Source organism: Hippocampus zosterae, chromosome 14 (assembly GCF_025434085.1).
Source record: "Hippocampus zosterae strain Florida chromosome 14, ASM2543408v3, whole genome shotgun sequence".
Lineage (NCBI taxonomy): Eukaryota > Metazoa > Chordata > Actinopteri > Syngnathiformes > Syngnathidae > Hippocampus > Hippocampus zosterae.
In genome coordinates, this window is record NC_067464.1 from 4,867,008 (window position 1) to 4,885,535 (window position 18,528).

At 42.2% G+C, this 18,528-nt stretch overlaps 2 protein-coding genes and 1 long non-coding RNA gene across 3 annotated transcripts; 1 reads left to right on the forward strand and 2 right to left on the reverse strand.

The window, feature by feature from the left end:
• Positions 1–391: 391 nt before the first annotated feature.
• On the reverse strand, positions 392–2,260 carry LOC127614255 (uncharacterized). The gene is made up of 3 exons (XR_007966439.1): positions 2,131–2,260; positions 1,464–1,515; positions 392–705 (listed from the first exon to the last, which is right to left on the reverse strand). It is a non-coding gene; the product is annotated as an uncharacterized LOC127614255 (long non-coding RNA).
• On the forward strand, positions 2,240–5,937 carry marcksb (myristoylated alanine-rich protein kinase C substrate b). Its single transcript, XM_052085436.1, has 2 exons — positions 2,240–2,585; positions 4,494–5,937. The coding sequence occupies exons 1-2, from the start codon at positions 2,499–2,501 to the stop codon at positions 5,061–5,063; spliced, it is 657 nt and encodes a 218-aa protein (XP_051941396.1). The 5' UTR covers positions 2,240–2,498; the 3' UTR covers positions 5,064–5,937.
• Positions 5,938–8,456: 2,519 nt separating this feature from the next.
• col10a1a (collagen, type X, alpha 1a) lies at positions 8,457–13,346 on the reverse strand. The gene is made up of 3 exons (XM_052085377.1): positions 13,195–13,346; positions 12,847–12,992; positions 8,457–10,969 (listed from the first exon to the last, which is right to left on the reverse strand). Exons 2-3 carry the CDS (start codon positions 12,974–12,976, stop codon positions 9,135–9,137), a joined length of 1,965 nt encoding a protein of 654 aa, XP_051941337.1. The 5' UTR covers positions 12,977–12,992; positions 13,195–13,346; the 3' UTR covers positions 8,457–9,134.
• Positions 13,347–18,528: the final 5,182 nt, after the last annotated feature.

Consider the following 18,528-nt stretch of genomic DNA (forward strand, 5'->3'; position numbering starts at 1 on the left):
TTTTTTAACCTGGCATTCAAACGGGGGTGTGTAGACTTATTAATCCTCTAGGGAGTAATTTGGAATACAGCCTACAATTTATGTTATATTTGAAGAAACATCTTTAATTTAGGTTGTTAAATGTGTATTGACTGATTGTATAAAGCATCTTTTTGGATGAATAAAGAAAGTAGTCATATAAATCTGCTATATCCACTTAAAAAACATGATTTTGTGCTTGGCTTGTGAGGATTTTTTTTAAGGTAATAGCGTGCCTAAGACTCATCTTGCAGGCACGCACACAAAATTCACGTAGATGTGAATCAGCAGTCTGGGTGTCTAACATCCCAATCTCGACTAGCTTTGTACCCCCCCACCCCCTCCCTCAGAGTTTACATATTCATATGGCAGTGTGGCGTGAAAATGGCAGCTTTGCATGTCATCTCGATAGGAAAACAATGAAGTATGGCCTACTTCGCCGGTAGAGTGGCACGGGAGGGCGGGTGCAGAAAGTCACCCTAATCCTGAGCCGTTTGTCTGCGTGAACTCACTCTCACTCCTCTGCGAGCTCTCCATGTGCCGGGTGCCATTTTGGACTTGTTACCATGGAGATGTGGGTCACGTAGTGATGGTAGCTGCTGCTGCCGATGGAGTCCAAGTGCTGAGGGCTGGCTGGGTCAGGCAGCAATGTGAACTCATTAGATGTGGGTCACCGGGAATCTCCAGCTGCAACAAGCAGATAAGATGCTATTATGCAAGAAGAGGCAAGTAGTGAGCATATGTCTTGCATTTATCATTAGTGCAGGACTTTAGGAGAACTGAAATGGCCCTTGACATTAAAAAAAAAAAAAAGGTATCCGAACCAGTAACCAGTAAATACTTCTCTGAAAGTTTATGATCTGATATTCAATTCAGATTTAGATATGAGTCAAGGTTGTATTTCAATGCTAAAGTTAAGAGATTTTGCTCTGGAGTGCTAGCTGTGTTTGCCGCTATGCTACTGGCCAATAACAAACTAAGATACATGCATAGGTCTTAATAGAAAAAGAGTTAGTCATTTCCTCGAAAAAAAACAATATGAGTAGGGCTTTGCCACAAACATAAGGATTTGCCAAACCTTAAAAGATTGTTTATCTGTTACGTAGCACACAAATAAAGATTTTTTAAAATCAGGCATTTAACAGTTCTTGTCGCACTCTGTGTGGTGTGCTCTGATAATCTCAACACAAAGCGCCACTTTAAAATTGTATTTCAACACTGATCTAAAACAAGTCATCTGAGACAAAATGATTGTGTGATCACAAATGATCTGTTAAATTGAATAAGAACAGACATTTGTGATGATGTTACCCAAAAGTTTCTGAAAAGGTACGGAGGAATGAGGTAACGTCAAGAAAATACTTGCTTTGTAAAATACTTCTTTCCATCTGTGGAACCCACTGTTATGCAACAAAAATGTGTTTATTAAAGACTGTTGGTCCAACCTCTGTTAATCGGGATGAAAACGTCTTGATTTGAGTGACACGTTCCATACAGCTGAAAACATTGGGAAAAAAAACATGCATAAAAGTGAGAACATACCGTATGAAAGCGCTACACAAATAAATATGTATTGTATTGTATTGTATTAATTCTACCCATGGTCAGCCTAACAAGGTAATGAGTTCATTTTGGAATCACATTCACCACAGCTAGTAACATCTTGTCCCAGGACAGCTACAACAAGTGCATGGTTCTGTAATTTGTGCATGGATTATTTGACATTTGTCCTCCACTTCAGGAATAACTGAGTGGAAGTGTTATATTTAAGCTATCTATCTATTGTTCTTCTTTGTTTAATTAATATAAAACATTTTCATTTGAATAGATACCTCAAAGGCTTGTATTGTAGTAGAAGTCGTAGAGTGGGCCTCAACCTTGATTGTGTTGTATGACTACTGACTATTTGGATGAAAACCACGCCTTTTCCCCTCACGTGTTATATATGTTGTTTTATGAACAACAAACATACATACAAAATCTTGAACAAATGTCCAGACTCGGAAGTGAAGTGGCCATGAAGTTTGTATGAGTGTGGCCATGTTGTTGTCCCTCCTATTGTCCTCTCAGGCCGGCTTCAAGATGGCCCCCCCCGCGCGCGCGCTTGACTACCCGCTTTATGATTGGCCGAGCGTGACGTCACCATCCGGACGTCCATTCATGTGCCGATTTGGGCGTTGTACTCCGGCGTATCTCATTCGCGGCGAGGCCAATTTCTCCGCTTCTCAAACTCCACACGACCCACAAAAAAGGTGGAGAGAGAGGGATAGAGCGAGAGAGGAATAACGAGATTTCGTTTGCAATTGTTCTCCCGTATTTCATACACGTTTTACCGGCTAAAAACCTCCGTGCGATTGCCCTTTATTGCCTCGCTCGGAGAAGGAAGTCGCCGCGTTTTGATTGTTTCGCGAGGGAGGAAAAAAACGTCCGCGGTCTTTGTTCATTCATTTCATCGCTCGGTTTCCCTTTGTTGAACGAGCATGGGAGCACAAATCTCCAAAAACGCCGGAAAGGAGGAAGCCGCGGCGGAGAAGCCCGGCGAGGCTGCGGCCAAGACTAATGGCCAGGTAATCTTCATAGTAAATTATTTAAAGTGTTAATTGCGACGGGGGCAATGTGTTGCGTCAATGGCGTGTTTCTATCCTCGGCTCACCGGCATCCAGGAGAAAGTGGCCACCACGTTGCCTATTTTCCCACTCACCCCCACCCACTCCCCGAGCAATTTGAACGCTACTCGTGTTTAAAATACTATACTGTATAAGCCGGCGATCACTTATTGGGACCATATGCTTTATTCATTTTAATAAATTAAACCATTATCATAATTGCATTTTTAATGAATCCCATCCCACGAGAGCCTCGTGTTGTTTTTTAAACTACCAGCATTTTTGAACGCATTATATTGTTTAAAATTCTCTGCGTGGGGTCTTGTAGCTGGTGGCATAGCCATTTTTTTCATCCACGCCACGCCTTTGTTGCCAGATTCAAGGAGGAGAGCCACGTTTTGTCTCCCACCCGCTCCAAATAAATGCCTAAATACTACCCCATAAGCACCCACAACCCACCAGAGTGTAGATTTTTATTATTTCTTTATTAGATAAGATTTGCATGATGATTAATATGAGGACAGGGAGGCTTAAAAACGTAATTTTGTCGGGCCTCTCGTACGTCCAAAGCGCACCATCTCCTCCTAGAGGCGCCGAGGCGGTACTACAAGTGAAACCGGTCTAGACTCCGGCATCTGTCGTCACTCTCCTAGCAACAGATGTGCTCGGTCTTACTAGCTTTTTTCCAATTGGTCCAAATAAATGGCGTTTGAATTCGATTAGCAAGCGGTGCGAGATACGTTGCCGATAACGATATTTGGCAATTATTCGGGTGGATGCCATGTGTTGTTGAATTTGAATGAAAGTTTCTGACCTTCTAAATTCTTTGACAGCACACAACTTCCTTTGGATAATTAATTGGTTCAACAAAGGACATTCTTTCAATTTGGACAAAATGCTCACAAATTAAATGGGCGTTTTTAAATACTTTTTGAGCATTGATGTCTACCCATGCGAGCATTCTGTATTTATATTTACATTAGACATTGGATTTGATCAATGTATACACCAACATTGGTATTAATTTCCGATCCATACAAACACTGAAACGGATATCTCGGTGCTCACAGCACGTAAGTGTCTATCAGTTACCACCAGTGTTGGGTGATTAATAAGGCATCTATCATAATTATAAGGATCAGTATTGGCAAAACTAGCCCCAAAATAGAGAAATCACTTCACTACTGCCATGCCATGCAATTGGAAAAATACAACTGGGGCTGCAACTACCGATTATTTTAATGATCGATTGATCTGTTGATTATTTTGGTGATGAATCAAGTTATAAAAAGACATTTCTGTGCCTTTTTTGGAAAACATGACATATTTTGAGTTGGCAACGGAATTCATGATTCAGATACTGTGTAAAATGTTGATTGTTGTTTTCCAAAATATAAGCAAATGTTTGCAAATGTCTATTTGGATTGCTTTTGTGCAGTTCTACAGAAATCAGAATATTTACTGTTTATTTGGAGATGCGGCAGATTGGGTCCATTTTTGGTCAATTATCCTAAAATTATTTTGGATGAATTTTGGGGATATTTGATATCACTTAATTTCAGACTGATACCAGTGAGTAGTCACTCTTTAAGTACTCACTGATACCAAGAACCGATACCTTTAATACTTTTGTTTTGTAAAATTTCAATTAACAAAATAAAAAATGTGTCATAAGACCTTTCTTTCTCACATCGATGATGATTCGCCGATGTGTCAAACTGCTGTAGTATAGCAGCAAATCCTGGTGACTAGGACTTTTTTTTGGTGTGGACTTCAATTACTTAATGATTTTCAGCAGACACCATGGGGCTTGCTTCCTATCAACTTTCTTGTGTCAGCCATTTGAAGTTTCACACTTTCCTCTCTCAGGAGAATGGCCACGCCAAAACCAATGGCGATGCCTCTCCGGCAACCGAGGAGGCCAACAAGACCGACGTCCAGGCCAACGGCAGCACCCCCACCGAGGAGGCGCCCAAGGAGGATGGTGACAAGCCGGAGGAAGCTGAGAAGGAGCCCGAGGCCGCCGCTGCCGCCACCAACGGCGAGGCCGCTACCAAACCCGAGGAAACCACTGAGGAGGGCAAGCAGAAGAAGAAACGCTTCTCCTTCAAGAAGCCTTCCTTCAAGCTGAGCGGGTTCTCCTTCAAGAAGACCAAGAAGGAGTCCGAAGAGGAGGAGAAGGTGGAGGGAGAGAACGCGGAAGTCGAGAAGGCGCCAGCACAGGAGGAAGGGGCGGCGGCGGCGGCAGCAGCAACGGTGGAGGAGGAGAAGAAGGCCGAAGAGGAGAAGGCGCCGGCAAAGGAGGAGGCCAAAGAAGTGGCCACACCTGAGGAGCCCAAAGCCGACGAGGTGGCCAAGGAGGAGAAACCAGCTGAAGCTTCTTCACCAGCTGAACCCGAGGCCGCCGTAACCCCGAGTCCAGTGGCCCCCGCTGAATAATTCTACTGAAGAACACGCCGAAATGAAGGAGGCCCATGGAGCCCATCTGAAAGAATGCGAGGACTTGTCTGAAACCAGGGATTTTGTTTTCCTTCATAATTGTTTGTCTGTTGTTTTTTTTTAACATCTCATCCATAATGACTGCAATGTAGGTTGTGGGAGGATCTTCCCTGGCCCTGTGCTTGCATTCGTGGGTGAACGTGCGACTGTGAGCTTGACTTTTTCTTTTTTTTGTTCTTTTCTACATCATACTGACATATTTAATTCAAGTATTTGGTGCTGGGCTAATTGGATGTAGCAGCTACAGCTGTGCAAGTCTTGTGCAGCGAAATTAACAAAAAAAAAAGAAAAAAAGGGAAGACAGCCCTTAGCAGAGTCTTAAAACAAAGCAAAACGTCATTGTATTTCAGCTATCGCGTGGACCACAAGCATTCCCTTCTCCGTGGAACTAGATTTAGTCACCAAACAATCTTAACAATAACATAGGTGCTCATCACTTCTGCCATTTCCAAACCGTAGTAAATGCACGTTGTATAGACTTTGATATTGCTGGTTTTATGACTGAAATGTACCTAAATGACATTTTTAACCCATTGTAAATGACTGTTTTCTTGTTGTCCCCCCCCCCTCACCATTTGTAAGACTGAATAAAACTGCGAGATGTTTTAAGCAAAAACAAAACAAACAAAAAAAACTGACCAAGCTGTGATGATTATATAACACTTCATCTCTAGACTAGTACATTTTAGGTAGGACATCTTTTTTTTTCTTCTTCTTTTGTACATAAGGATTGAATGTAACATTGGCTACAACATGGTATTTAGGTGTTGACTTTCTGTGAGCACTGAATAATAAAGGAAAGTGTGAATTGGCACTCTCGGTTCATTTTCGTTTTTGAGGTGCTTAAATCCAGCCATCCAGTTTTGTCTTCACTACAGTGTTGCAGTTGCTAATTGTGAGTCAGCTGCATTCTGTTATAGGGCAGTGGTTAACCCCCCAGGCCGCGAACCGGTTGCGGTCCGTGTGGGTCATTTGGTACCGGGACGCGCAGAAAGAAAAAATAACTTCCGTTTTTTATTTTGAATCTGAAATGTGTTTTATTTTGAAAAATGACCGGATTCTCCGCTACATCCATTTACAGTACATCACTCTTGGCTTGCTTCGCGGTCTTGTGATAGGTTACAGCTAAAATGAAACCTAGGAGCTAGCAAAATTAGTAAAAAACAAAAACAAACGTCTTTGGGAAGGGGAAAAGACCCAGCCAGGAGACAGAAGAGAAGCTGACGACTTTCAAAAGTCCAAGAGGAGTCCAACTTAAAATACGGATTTATCTCAACGGTAGATTCCCATGCGCCAAGCCCACTCTGCGCAATACAGTACGCGCGATTGTGAGTCGTATTTTTCATGCATTTTTTTGGTTGCGGCGTATCTTATTTTGAAAGAAGACGAACACAATTATGCAGACGCATTCTGCAATAGTCGACTCACTTAGAGAACCAAGCAATAGTTTTGGCTGTCATAAATTACAGTGTTTGCGCGAAAATATTTGTTTACAGTGCCTGAGGTTGCTCTCTGCACTGTCAAAAACACCTCCACCATAAAATGTGTTTTTGAAAATTGCAGGAAACGCATCCGACATGTTTATATCCACCCACAGCTACGTGCCTATGTTCCCTGAGCACCGGCCACTTCCTCCGCTTCAGGCTGTGTGACAGCCACAAAAAGCTGGGCGTGCTTTACACATCATATTTCTGCTTATGCCGCTTTTGGCTACACGTGTGGTCATCTTGCTTGTATTACCGCTAAGCTCGACGCTTCGTCTGCCCCACACATGCAGACGCGTAGCTTTCCAGCAAAGCATTCTGAAAACATGTCCACCCGAGTAAAATGTTTATTGAACTAAGCCACCTGTTTTACATCCAAAAACTCAATAAAAATACATTGTCTTGCGATACAAGGGCCTTGATGTCAGAGTTTTTCAAGATGCAAGTTGTTGCTTGGCCAATTTTTGGCTTGAGATATTGTCCAAGCAAAAATCTGAAATATGAGAGCGTTTCACAAACCTACCACTAGAGGGCGACAGAAAACTTTACAACATCAGGCCACGAGCAATTCAAATAGATTTCATTGCAGTGGAAGGCAAAATAAACCTCACAGAAGTAGAACAAGGAAGGACAAAATGTTAGATACAGTTACACTTTTTGCTTGCATTACAGGTTATGTTTTTGTGTTTCATACGAGTTTTTTTTTGATGGGGCTCGAACCGATTCATTGCATTCCCATTCATTTTAATGGTGAAAGATGAGACTTGAAAGTGTTTTGAGATACAAGCTTGGTCACTGAATGAACTAAACTCATCTCAAAGGCACCACCAGAATAAAATTAAATTAGTATTTGAATAAAATTTAACTCCGCCTACCATGCCCCCTCCCAAAAAAACCCAAACCAAAAAAAAAACGTTTCGCGTTAAGCTAGCAGAGTTTTGTAAGGCAAAATTATGTGATTTGGTTAAGTATACAGTACAAGGTGGAAATGTACATCCTTAATGATTGCCATGGTATGCTGATCTCAGTCAGGAAAAATGGAGTTGAATTCATTTGAAACAGTGCTGTCCTTTCCTGTGTTTGCAATGGAAACAGCGTCTCATTTTTTCTTGAGCCTCTGACATATCCCAACAAAGTATAAGGAAAGTTGTTGTTTTTTCGGAAACAGTTTTTTAAAGATGCAATGGTCAGAATTTTGAAATATCTGAGATTAAAGTGAGAAGCTTGCCAACCTTATTTTTTTTTTTCATTGGCCCTAATCCTCTTCCGTACAATGGTATCTCCCGCCCCACAAATGGTTTGGTCCCATCACCCTCCAATAAACCAGGAAGTAGCCTGCTGCTCACACTTTTGCTAAGTGTCCAACCTTGGTGGACCTCAATTCAAGTTGTTGTTTTTACTCTTCCAGACAAGTGTAAAATGTTCATAAACTATCTAAAGCAAGCATGATACATTCCAGTGTAGAGTAGTTGATAATTTAGGCGTGCGGCTTGTGGAATCAACCAAAAGGCAAAATCCTGTCTGGTTCTGTCTTTTCTGTCTGTCTACTGCACCGACCACAGTGTCCCTCTCATGTATACCAGCCACATTCCTCTTTTTTAGGTTCCCCCACCAGTTTTGGGGGCGGTGTACATCAAACAACACTATTTTTAAGAATCCCACAGGCTAAAGTTTATAAACTTTAATGGTCGTCAGGATCCAAATTGAAGTTGATTTCATCCAGAAAGTATCACAGTGCTTCACTTTTTCCACATTTTGACATGGTTACATCCGTACTCCAAAATAGAATTAAAAATTGTCCCCTTCATGTTTTGACACAATTTTAACATAACAAACAAGAGGCAGAATGTTATTGTTAAGACATCTTTTTATTTGAGTCAGTAATGCTTTACATGACATGATGCATTTTCAGGGATATAAAATGGCGTTTGCTGCTCAGCGAGCACCGCTCATTTGACCATATTCCGATGACCTATTTTTAGTTATCATGGTCAATTTGACCATTTTGCCATTTAACAATATTCAAGTCATATACAAAGACAACAGGTACAACGCGTTGCATCGAAAGTATTGATGTACCTTTTCTTTTAATAAGATGACTGGGCACCGGGACAAGAAAAAAAAAGAACAAAAAAAATAAGACAAGATTGTACAAAAATAAAGAAAAAAAACAGACAAACAGTAAAGTCAGAATCACCAGTCGAAGTCTTTATCAAAGAGTGGAAAAGAAAAGAAAAAAAAAACCCAGGACAACACTGATTTAACACCTCGGGTTCACATGCTGTCTTCATTCCGAAAAGCATCCTGCGGGTCATGTTTTGAATTGCTTTCCCCATCCCTGATATCCTGTTTACATAAATTAGATTTTTCCTTCTTTGAAGCACCTATTTGTTGTTGGAGTTTTCAAGTCGACATGCTTCTATTCCTCGAAGGCAAAAGTCATCAGAAGGGTTGACTTTTGGTTGGAGCAATAGAGAGCACATTTAGTTGGTTGGCTGTTGGGTTTCCCGTCTCATGGACCGACTTATCACGTTGAGGCGACCAGGAAACCAGAGAAGGAGCAGTGCACGTTCTCGGCGGCGAAGACACCGTTGGCCTCCTCGTCGGGGATCTGAACGTACACAGTATCATGCTCATTCAGCAGGAGCACGGCGCTACCGGACATCTGGTCGAGGAAGCCCTTGTTGTACTCGTCATAGGAGAACATGACAGGCTGGTCGTTCTTGTAGAGGGCCACCAGAGCGTGAGCGCCATTCACATGAATGCTGTAGGAGAAGTAGTAAACTCCGGGGATCTGGCATGTGAAGATGCCGGAGTCGGGGTCATAGTGGTTCTCGGCATTGTACACAATATGATCGAATCTGATGGGGCTGCCGGCGGCAGGGTAGGGAGTGGTCAGAGCTGCTGTGAAAGCAGACATGGGAGCCTTGACCATCACCTCGGTCATTCCCATTCCCATACCTTTCTCAAAGATCACCTCACCGGGAGGTCCGGGGGGTCCTGGAGGGCCGGCGGGACCGGGTTCTCCGTCGTTACCACTCTCACCAGGCAGACCAGGGGGACCCTGAGGTCCGGGGACGCCTTTAGCGGTCAAGCCAGCGGGGCCGGGAGCTCCAGGGAGACCTGGGTGTCCCTTGTGGCCAGGAGCACCAGCGGGACCCTGTGGTCCAGTAGCTCCTCGGGCACCAGGGGCACCATCAGAACCAGCGGCACCATTCTCACCAGCGCGGCCAGGGAGACCTTTGGGTCCAGCAGGGCCGGGGATACCTGGGGCTCCTGGGGTGCCAGGGGCACCAACATGACCCTTCTCGCCTGTGGCTCCAGTGGCTCCTCTGGCTCCAGCGGGACCAGCTGGGCCGGGGTAACCCTGCTTGCCTTGGAAACCTTGTGGTCCCATGTCTCCCTTGTTGCCCTTGGCTCCTGGAGCTCCGGTGGCACCGGTGTCACCCTTGGGGCCGGTAGCGCCAGGCTCACCTGTGAATCCTCTTACGCCAGCTGGGCCCATAGGACCAGTAGCTCCAGTGGCACCAGTGGCACCTGTGTATCCAGTAGGACCTTGCTCACCCTTTGCACCAGTGGCACCAGTGGCACCTGTGAATCCTCTATCTCCCTTCTGTCCATTTGCACCTGGCTTTCCATAACCTGGGGTTCCTGGGGCTCCGGGGGCTCCAGCGGCTCCCTGGTGGCCTTTGGGGCCCATTGGGCCAGGCAGACCTGGGGCACCGTTATCACCGGGTTTGCCAGCAATGCCTACACCAGGGGCACCAGTGTGTCCCTTGGCTCCCTGTGGTCCCATGGGACCAGGGGCACCATCTCTACCTGGGCTGCCTGACTTTCCTGGCTCACCGGGCATACCTGACTTTCCTGGCTTGCCAACTCCAGGTTGACCGGGAGCTCCAGTTGGTCCCATTGGTCCCATAGGGCCTGTGGCACCCTGGGGTCCTTGAATTCCTACACCTCTCTCACCCTTGGGACCTGGCAGACCAGGAATACCGGGATGTCCTTTCAGACCAGGCTCTCCTCTTGGTCCCATTGATCCAGGAAGACCAGAGGGTCCGGGCTTGCCAGTAGCAGAGAGGCCAGCGGGTCCAGGGCTTCCTGGAGAACCGGGGGCACCCCTGGGTCCTTGGGCTCCGGTGGCACCAGTGTGTCCCTTCTCACCGGGGGCTCCAGGGATACCGGGTTTGCCGGGGCCTCCGGGGGTTCCAGATTTGCCAGTGATGGAACGACCAGGAGATCCAGGAGGTCCGGGAGGTCCGTGGGGTCCGGGGTAGCCGACACCGCTTTTACCTTCGGGGCCAGGGGGTCCAGGGGGGCCCATGGGGCCAGGCTCACCTGGAATACCAGGCTCACCTGCCACCACTGTGAAAAAATACAACCAATTCCCAAATAAGTTTAGAAAAAAAAGATGTAATCGAACTTCAGTTTTCAATGCGAGTTTTGAGTCACTTTCATTGACATGCCGACTCAAATATTGGAATGGAGTTCAAACATGGCTACAGGACTGCAAAAGACTTCAACAAGTCACTTAATGTGAATGTGACTACTTTTGGCAGTATTTTATTGGCACGGAACTGTACTGTATATATTTCATTTTTATTCATCATTTCTCATTTTACAGCATTTCTCTGTCACATATATACCTGTATATATAGTATCTTATGCATAGTTTTAATAATTTGCTATAGTTTATTTTACTCTGCATTTTGAGATTTTAAAAAATGACTACAACGATCAGTTAACTAAATGTAGACTGTATAGTTGGATCTCAACATATTTGCTATTTTTTATGATTTATTTTACTGCTGCCATGTCAGAAAAAAATATGAGGGGGGGGGCGAAAAAACGCTTAGATTTAATTTTCATCATTTAATTTTCTTTATATTTTGAGGGATTTTCGGTTGAATCTATTGCATTTGTTTATATTTATTATTATTTCATAATTTTTTAAATTTAAAATATTTTTGTTCTAACCGTTACTTTCACAATATTTCAGTATATATCAAATTATATAGGTAATTTTAGTAAGAACTATTCATCTAAAAGAAAATCCTAAACTTGTGTGACTCACAGGGAGTGCTGCTTTTTATTGTATTTGTATTTTTTCATTTCCGTCCTTTTTAATGTGGTTCCGGTACCGCTCAGAATAAAGCCTGGCAAATAGGTCCTCCTCCCTCTGCGGCACACCCAAACAAACAAACCACACTGCTGCTGCTGGCTGACTGGGCTCTAATTTGTCAGTGCCAAAAAAGCAGCTTGTGTGCGGTCTGCGAGGCTGGGGGAAAAAAAAAGACATCTTGTCTCGTTTGAAACTTAATCTGTCTGGAATTATGCAGAAATACTGCATCAAGCCATCATGTCCAGCAGTTGCAAAATAACAAAAATGATCTGCATGAAAATGTTCCTTAATTTGCCTATGTGGGGTTGAAATAAGTATCATAATCTATCCCTGTGGATTATTGTGAACATAAGCAGTTGGAATATAATGAACGCGACATGCATCAAAATTTTGATGAACACTGTATGCCTTATCGGGGTTAAAATAAGTATCATAACATTACCTTTTTAAAATAATGGATGGCCTCAGTTGTATTTTGACAAAAGATTTTTTTCCCTGAAATATCTCCTCAGGATGCTATCCACATTTGCTAAAAAGAGGTTAAACTGATCATTCAATTCTACCCCTCAACTAAAATTCTTAATACAATATAATCCGTATTTGGTCAAGGTTTTTGTGCTTTCAGAAAACAAAACAAACAAAAAAAAACCCAACAGAAAATCTGACATTGGCCATTATTTTTAGGAAGGTAACTAGAACCAACCTGGCAAGTACAAAATATTTTAAAAAAATGACCTGCATCAAGATTTTCCTAAATATGCCATCCCTTCATCTACCCCCCAGGTATTATATATTCTGTATCTTTGTGAAGATAAGCAGTTACAAAAAGAATGAAAATGACCTCCGTCAAGTTTTTCCTGAATATGCCTTTCTGGGGTCAAACTCAAACCCATCTGTCTGTCAGTCTGTGAGCAATTGCCATTACAAAATGACGTTCATAACACGCCACACTATGTTAAAAAACAAACAAACCCTAAAGTAGCCTATCTTGCCCGGTTTTGTCTCAATTAAGATTAACAACAATCAAAACAACGAATACGACCCGTTCTACTCCTAGGACCGTGTGAAACCTAACCGAAATCCCATCCAGTGATTGGCCATTTTGGGCAAAATTTCTTACCCTGGCTCTTGACGTGGTAGGGCTCGTACTGGGGGGCGGCCTTCACCACCTTCTTGACAACGTAGCCCTTGCCGTGGCCGGCGACCAGGGCAGCCATGAGGACGACGATACAGGCGACGCGGATGTCCATCTTTCTCGGTCAAAACCTGCATGGGAACAGTTTATTTTAAACAACAACTACAAAACATGCTCAAAAGTTGTATCGCAGCTACAAAAACATCCAACAGCTAAGCTAAGTCCACCCTGCATGATGCTGCAAGTTAAAAAAAATCTCCCGTACACTAACACAGAAGTAAGAAACAGTTCAGGGATGCTGAGTGCATCTATAAAACAAATAAAGACACTTACCGACACCAAATTTGGGGCGGGGGATTTAAAAATCAATCTCCTCAGCACCAGTGAGCTGCTGGTGTTTCTCTGTATATCCTTTGGCTTGGAGCACAACTGAGGATATGCTGCCTTTCCCCTGTCAAAGTTGCGAGTATTTATACCATCGCTGCCCATAAGCATCATTACAACAAAAAAAAAGCAACAAAAAAAAAAAAGTCCCCATCATTCAAGCACCTCCCTTCTCAAAAAAAGCAGAGCTGTAATTAGCAGGCAGATCTGCCCAAAACAGGCATGTCACATCAGGGTGCCTCCACGTCTTGAAAAAGCCAGACAACATGATGATTATCACTTTTTAAAAAAAAATGAAATTCCACTTTTTGAATAAGAGAACAATGCACAAAAAAGCAGAGAGCCACAAGAAGAAAAGTTATGACAGATTTTTGTTTTTTTTGTTGTTGGTAGCATTTAAATCAAATTTAAATTAAATTCTGTAAAAAGTCCTGACAAAAGGCATGACCCTTTGTCTTTTTGTTGGTTTCTTTTTACACTTTAATATCATTTTAAAAACCTGATTGGATTGAATTGTGTTTTGTATTATTATATTTACCTGTACATTATTTTATTTTATTGACTGGACATAACACAAAGAAAATGCAGTGGGAATCACAAGAATGTTGTCTTTTTGGTTTCTTTGTTTTCAGACCCTTTAAATTGGTTTACATAATTACACTTTTGTGTTTTCACACCTTCAATAAATATAATCAAATTAAAAACAAATTTCTTTGCTTGCTTTAACACTTTAATTTCATTTTATTTGGTAGAAAGACAGCTCCTGCGACAAGGGAATAAAGTCGCACTTTATTTTTGTACTTAATATTTTAATTTCATGATCATCATCTCTTTCCATTTATTTTTATTTAGTTAGTTCAGTTTGTTTATACACTCATTTATTTTACTTTAATGTTGCTTTATTTTATGAGCAGGAAATACATGTATTGTTGATCTTTAAGTCAATATATTTTTTAAAATTTGTATTTACTTTGTACGAAATAGTACAGCAAAGCTATTGGGGGGGGGGTATATTTTAACCCGTTCTAATTTACTACCATCAGATATTTAGAGATTACATTTGTATTTTATTTTAATTGTTTTAAATTGTTTTCATGTAATTTTTACACGTTGATTTAATCCATTAATAATTATTTTTACTTCAATTAATATAACCTAATTGAAGTTCATTTTACCTTTTATTGACGTGTTTTCTTTTCAATTAGTTTTGACACTTGAGAGTTCATTTAAATGCGTTTCATTTCCTGGAGTTCATGTTGACAGGAACTCCGCTGTATAAATACATCTAACATCCTAAAATACGAGCCACGAATCTATTTAAAAGAAAACCGGTCCAAATGGGTCGCGGCTCGTTTGTTTGTCCACAAAGTCCACATCGAGTGTATGCGCAGTGTCTGCAACATTTACAAGATGAATCTGTCCGACTGTCTGGATTCATCGGAGCCTGTCGGACAAACAGGACGGGGATGCTTCGTGTCATAATGTCATGGTAAAAAGATATTTAATATACTCCGAATTCACATGCCCGTAGCTTTATTGTTGTTAAAGAGCGTCCGTTGATGCCCTCGGAACGAGCCAGTTAAATGAAACTCGAGTAGGAGTCTCGTAAATGCGATTATTAATGTCTGGCAGGCTCCATGATGTGGTACCCATGTTTAACGCCAGGTGGCAGCAGAAATAACAGGCAAAGGAGAGATTCTGATTTCCAGCATGAGTTGAGAGTGCAGACGAAATCAAATCAGGAGACCTCTTAAAACATAGAGCGACCCCATGAAATATGTCACTTTTAAAAACGGATCAAGCAAAGGTTGTCTTTTTTTTTCTTCTAAGGAGTCTCCCCAAAACAAAACCCAAAACATTTTTTCACAGACCCTCCCAAACGAGCCATTTATACACAGAGACCATGCTAAATGGGCCACTTTTAGACAGTGACCCCTGCAAAAAAAAAATAAAAAGCCAGTTCGTCACAATGTTTTTTTAAACATGGTGACGCACTCAATAATCTTTTTAACAAAATAAGTTTTCATCTGACAGGAAAAGGACTCAAAACAGAAGTTTCGTCCATCTGCGATTGCCATCATTTTGGTTGCCGGTCAACAGTTCAAATATAAGGTGAGTCTCATTATTATTCTTGCCTATTTCTGGGGTTCATAGCGACGCTGGAAGCGAACAAGCCGGCGCTAGTGGGTGGGGGAACGCCTACAATTACAGCCGCATTTCTGGTGGTTTGCAGTGTTGTGTTTCCTCCCGCCGTATTATCTTCTCTCGTCCTCCACCTTGGCCTCGCTGTGCTTTGACATAGTCCAGCTGTAATTTCTCCATTTTGGAGCACCGCCGCATAGGAAATGCCCACACCCAAATAATCACATGTTCTAAAACACACAAGTGACCATAAATGATGCGTGTAGACTTTTCCTCGAGATGGCTAATCTATTTAGAGTGCATACCCCCCTTCCCTCTCCCCACCCGACCTCCTCACTTGTTCTCATGACTCCTGACATGGTGTGTATTTACATGACAGCCATCTTTCTTCGGTGGTTTAATTAAAGATTCCGCAACAGTTTCGTTTACGTAAATGAGGGCAGATTATCTGCAATTTTGCTAAAGTGCTACCTTGCTGACGTTGGTCACGTGTCGTTAGCGAGATTTGAAAAAACTGGTCCGTGAATGGAGTCTTTTTTTCTGGCTAACTTGCTAGCTTAGCGAGCGAACAAATTAACTAATTAACCAACTCCAGTCACGATATGCAACTCCAAGAAGTAACCCCCAAGAGCTTATTCCAACCCCATTTTAAAAAAACATGGGTGGCAGGTTAATGGAACACTCTAAATTGTCCCTAGGATCAGTGTCCAATAGGGAAGTGAAAATTAATGTGACGCAGCAAATGGTTAAGACAAAGGAACCAAGTGGCATTTTCTTGGTGTGACCAAAACTAACTAATTAACTAACTAACTAACTAAAATCTGCAAACAGCTTTTTGGCAAGAAATAACTCGAACCATATCCCCTGCCTAGCTAACTAACTTACTATCAAACCAACAAGGATGGAAGGGTAGAAATTGGTTCTTTTGTTAACTAACTGATGAAAGAATTGCACATGTTGAGTTCTTCGCAAAATGCTGAGGTTTAGTCAGCAAGCTTAACTTTTGTTTGGCTCAAACAACCATTAACAACTGTTTTTTAATTTCACCCCTTGTGCCACCAATTTTTATACATACCATTTTAGAATAGTTGAAATGACAGAGCAGCAAAGGGTGGAGCGAGGACTCAGAAAATGGTACCAAAAAAAAACGTCCCGGCGTGTTTATTTATGCGTTCAAACACGACGATGGAAGTCGTCCGTATTTAGGCGTCCAAACATTTTTTTAAGCTGGAAAAACAACAACAATCTGCATCTGCAAGCCCCTGTCTGTACAGGGACTTTCATGCTGAGTCTCAAGTCAACTTTGGATGACTAGAATTAAATGTCCAACCTTGTTTTTACCGTTGGCCACGTTTATTTTTCCGAGCAAACAAGGTGGTTCCTTAAAAAAAAAAAAAGGAAAAAAAAGAGGGAGAGTGTAGTGAGTGTACAGCGCAAGGCTCACTCTGCACAGGTCATTACGGCACCGCAGCACTCCTGATGTGGTCTTTTGGCTCTATTGTAAAGAACCACAAGGGACCAGGTTCAAAGCGAAGACCAGGGCTTGTACAACAATCTCCATGCAGCTACATGTTACGTGACATCACCCATTGAGGAGACATGTCTGAACCCACAGCATCATATGACATCATGCGGTGCACTTTGTGGAGCAAAATTCAGGAGCACTCTTTTCACTGTAGAGTATTATTAACAAATTAACTAATTATGGATGGAGCAGCACAATATCCAATGAATTACAGGATGAATTTCTGATGCAAAAAAAAGGTTCATTTGCATTAATTTGTTATTACTCTATTTTTTTATCGAATGCTATTGAGTGGAATGTTTTATCGAATACTATTTTTCCCAATTAAAACATCACACTAAACATGTTTTGGGGGTAGGGACAGTTTAATGGCATTTCCATTCCTATCGATGGGGAAAGTTTATTTGAGATTTGAACGATTTGAGTCATGATCGTGGTCACAGAATGACGTACATGGATTTCTTTGTGACCGTCTTAAATGATTTCGTGGAAAGCTTCAAGTTAATTCTTTATTTGTGAGTTAACATACGACATTAGACAAACAGAAGCAGGAAGTGAAAAAGCAACTTGGGAGATTGCAACTAGGGCACTGTGTGCGGCAATATCAAACACTTTGGAAAGATAACACCTTCAAAGGAGGAAAGGCTCTCTCGCCTTTCGTCCCTGTTTTGGTGCGCTCCAGTGCTGTTTTGGTGCGCCCTGTTTCTGGTTTCTTGTCGCCGTGCTGCCCGAGGCTCAACCCACACCCAGGAGGCGCATATAATTGTCGGTTCATGTAAGCGAGCCGACCAAACCTAATCACGTGAGCCGGGATATGGCTAAAGATACACGCACCGTCACAAATTTAATGTTTCAATAAACTCCACGGACCGCTAAAAGCTACTTTAGACTTTATGAATGGCACACTTGATGGGGGCCCTGGAGAAATTACAGGCTCCTGGACACAAACGCGGCCCTGAATGGAGCCGGAAGTGTTAAAAGGGTCTTAAAAGATGGCAGTGGTGGAGCTAGGTGGTGATGTGTGGGAGGTCACACTTTGAGGAATGGATGAGAAAAGAACTTGGGAAATTCAGCTTTTGATCCCTTGCCAGCATTTTTCTCTCTTTAAGAATGGAATCTGTCCAAATCTAATAAAATATTATTTTTAATCGACTCCGGTAGTTCAAAGCGCCTCTACGCTGACCTGCACTGCCTACGCTAACAAACTGAATGAGAAGAACTCATTTGGAAAAGTGTTGCTAACGATTTTTACTGTTTTTCCAAAAAGAGATAAGCAAGTTTGAGTTCTGCGATTAAACCACAATCATTGTACTAAGATTACATTTTCCTTCTTAAGACAAAAAAAAGGAGCCTGGTGGAACAAGTATTGCAGAAGATGATGGCAATTGGTTATGCTGAACTGACGAACCGAATGAAGCTAACTAACAAGCTAGCAAGTTTGGTGAAAAGTTTGTCAGAAAAATTTGTGGAATTTGGTTCTTGTGTGTGTGTGTAAAACTTAAAAACCAACTCACTTATAAGACATGTATCATGTGTGCTAGTTTTGTAGCAAATTTTACAGAATTTGGTGGGAATCGTTTGTCATTTTTGTAAACTAACACATTACTTTGCTAACT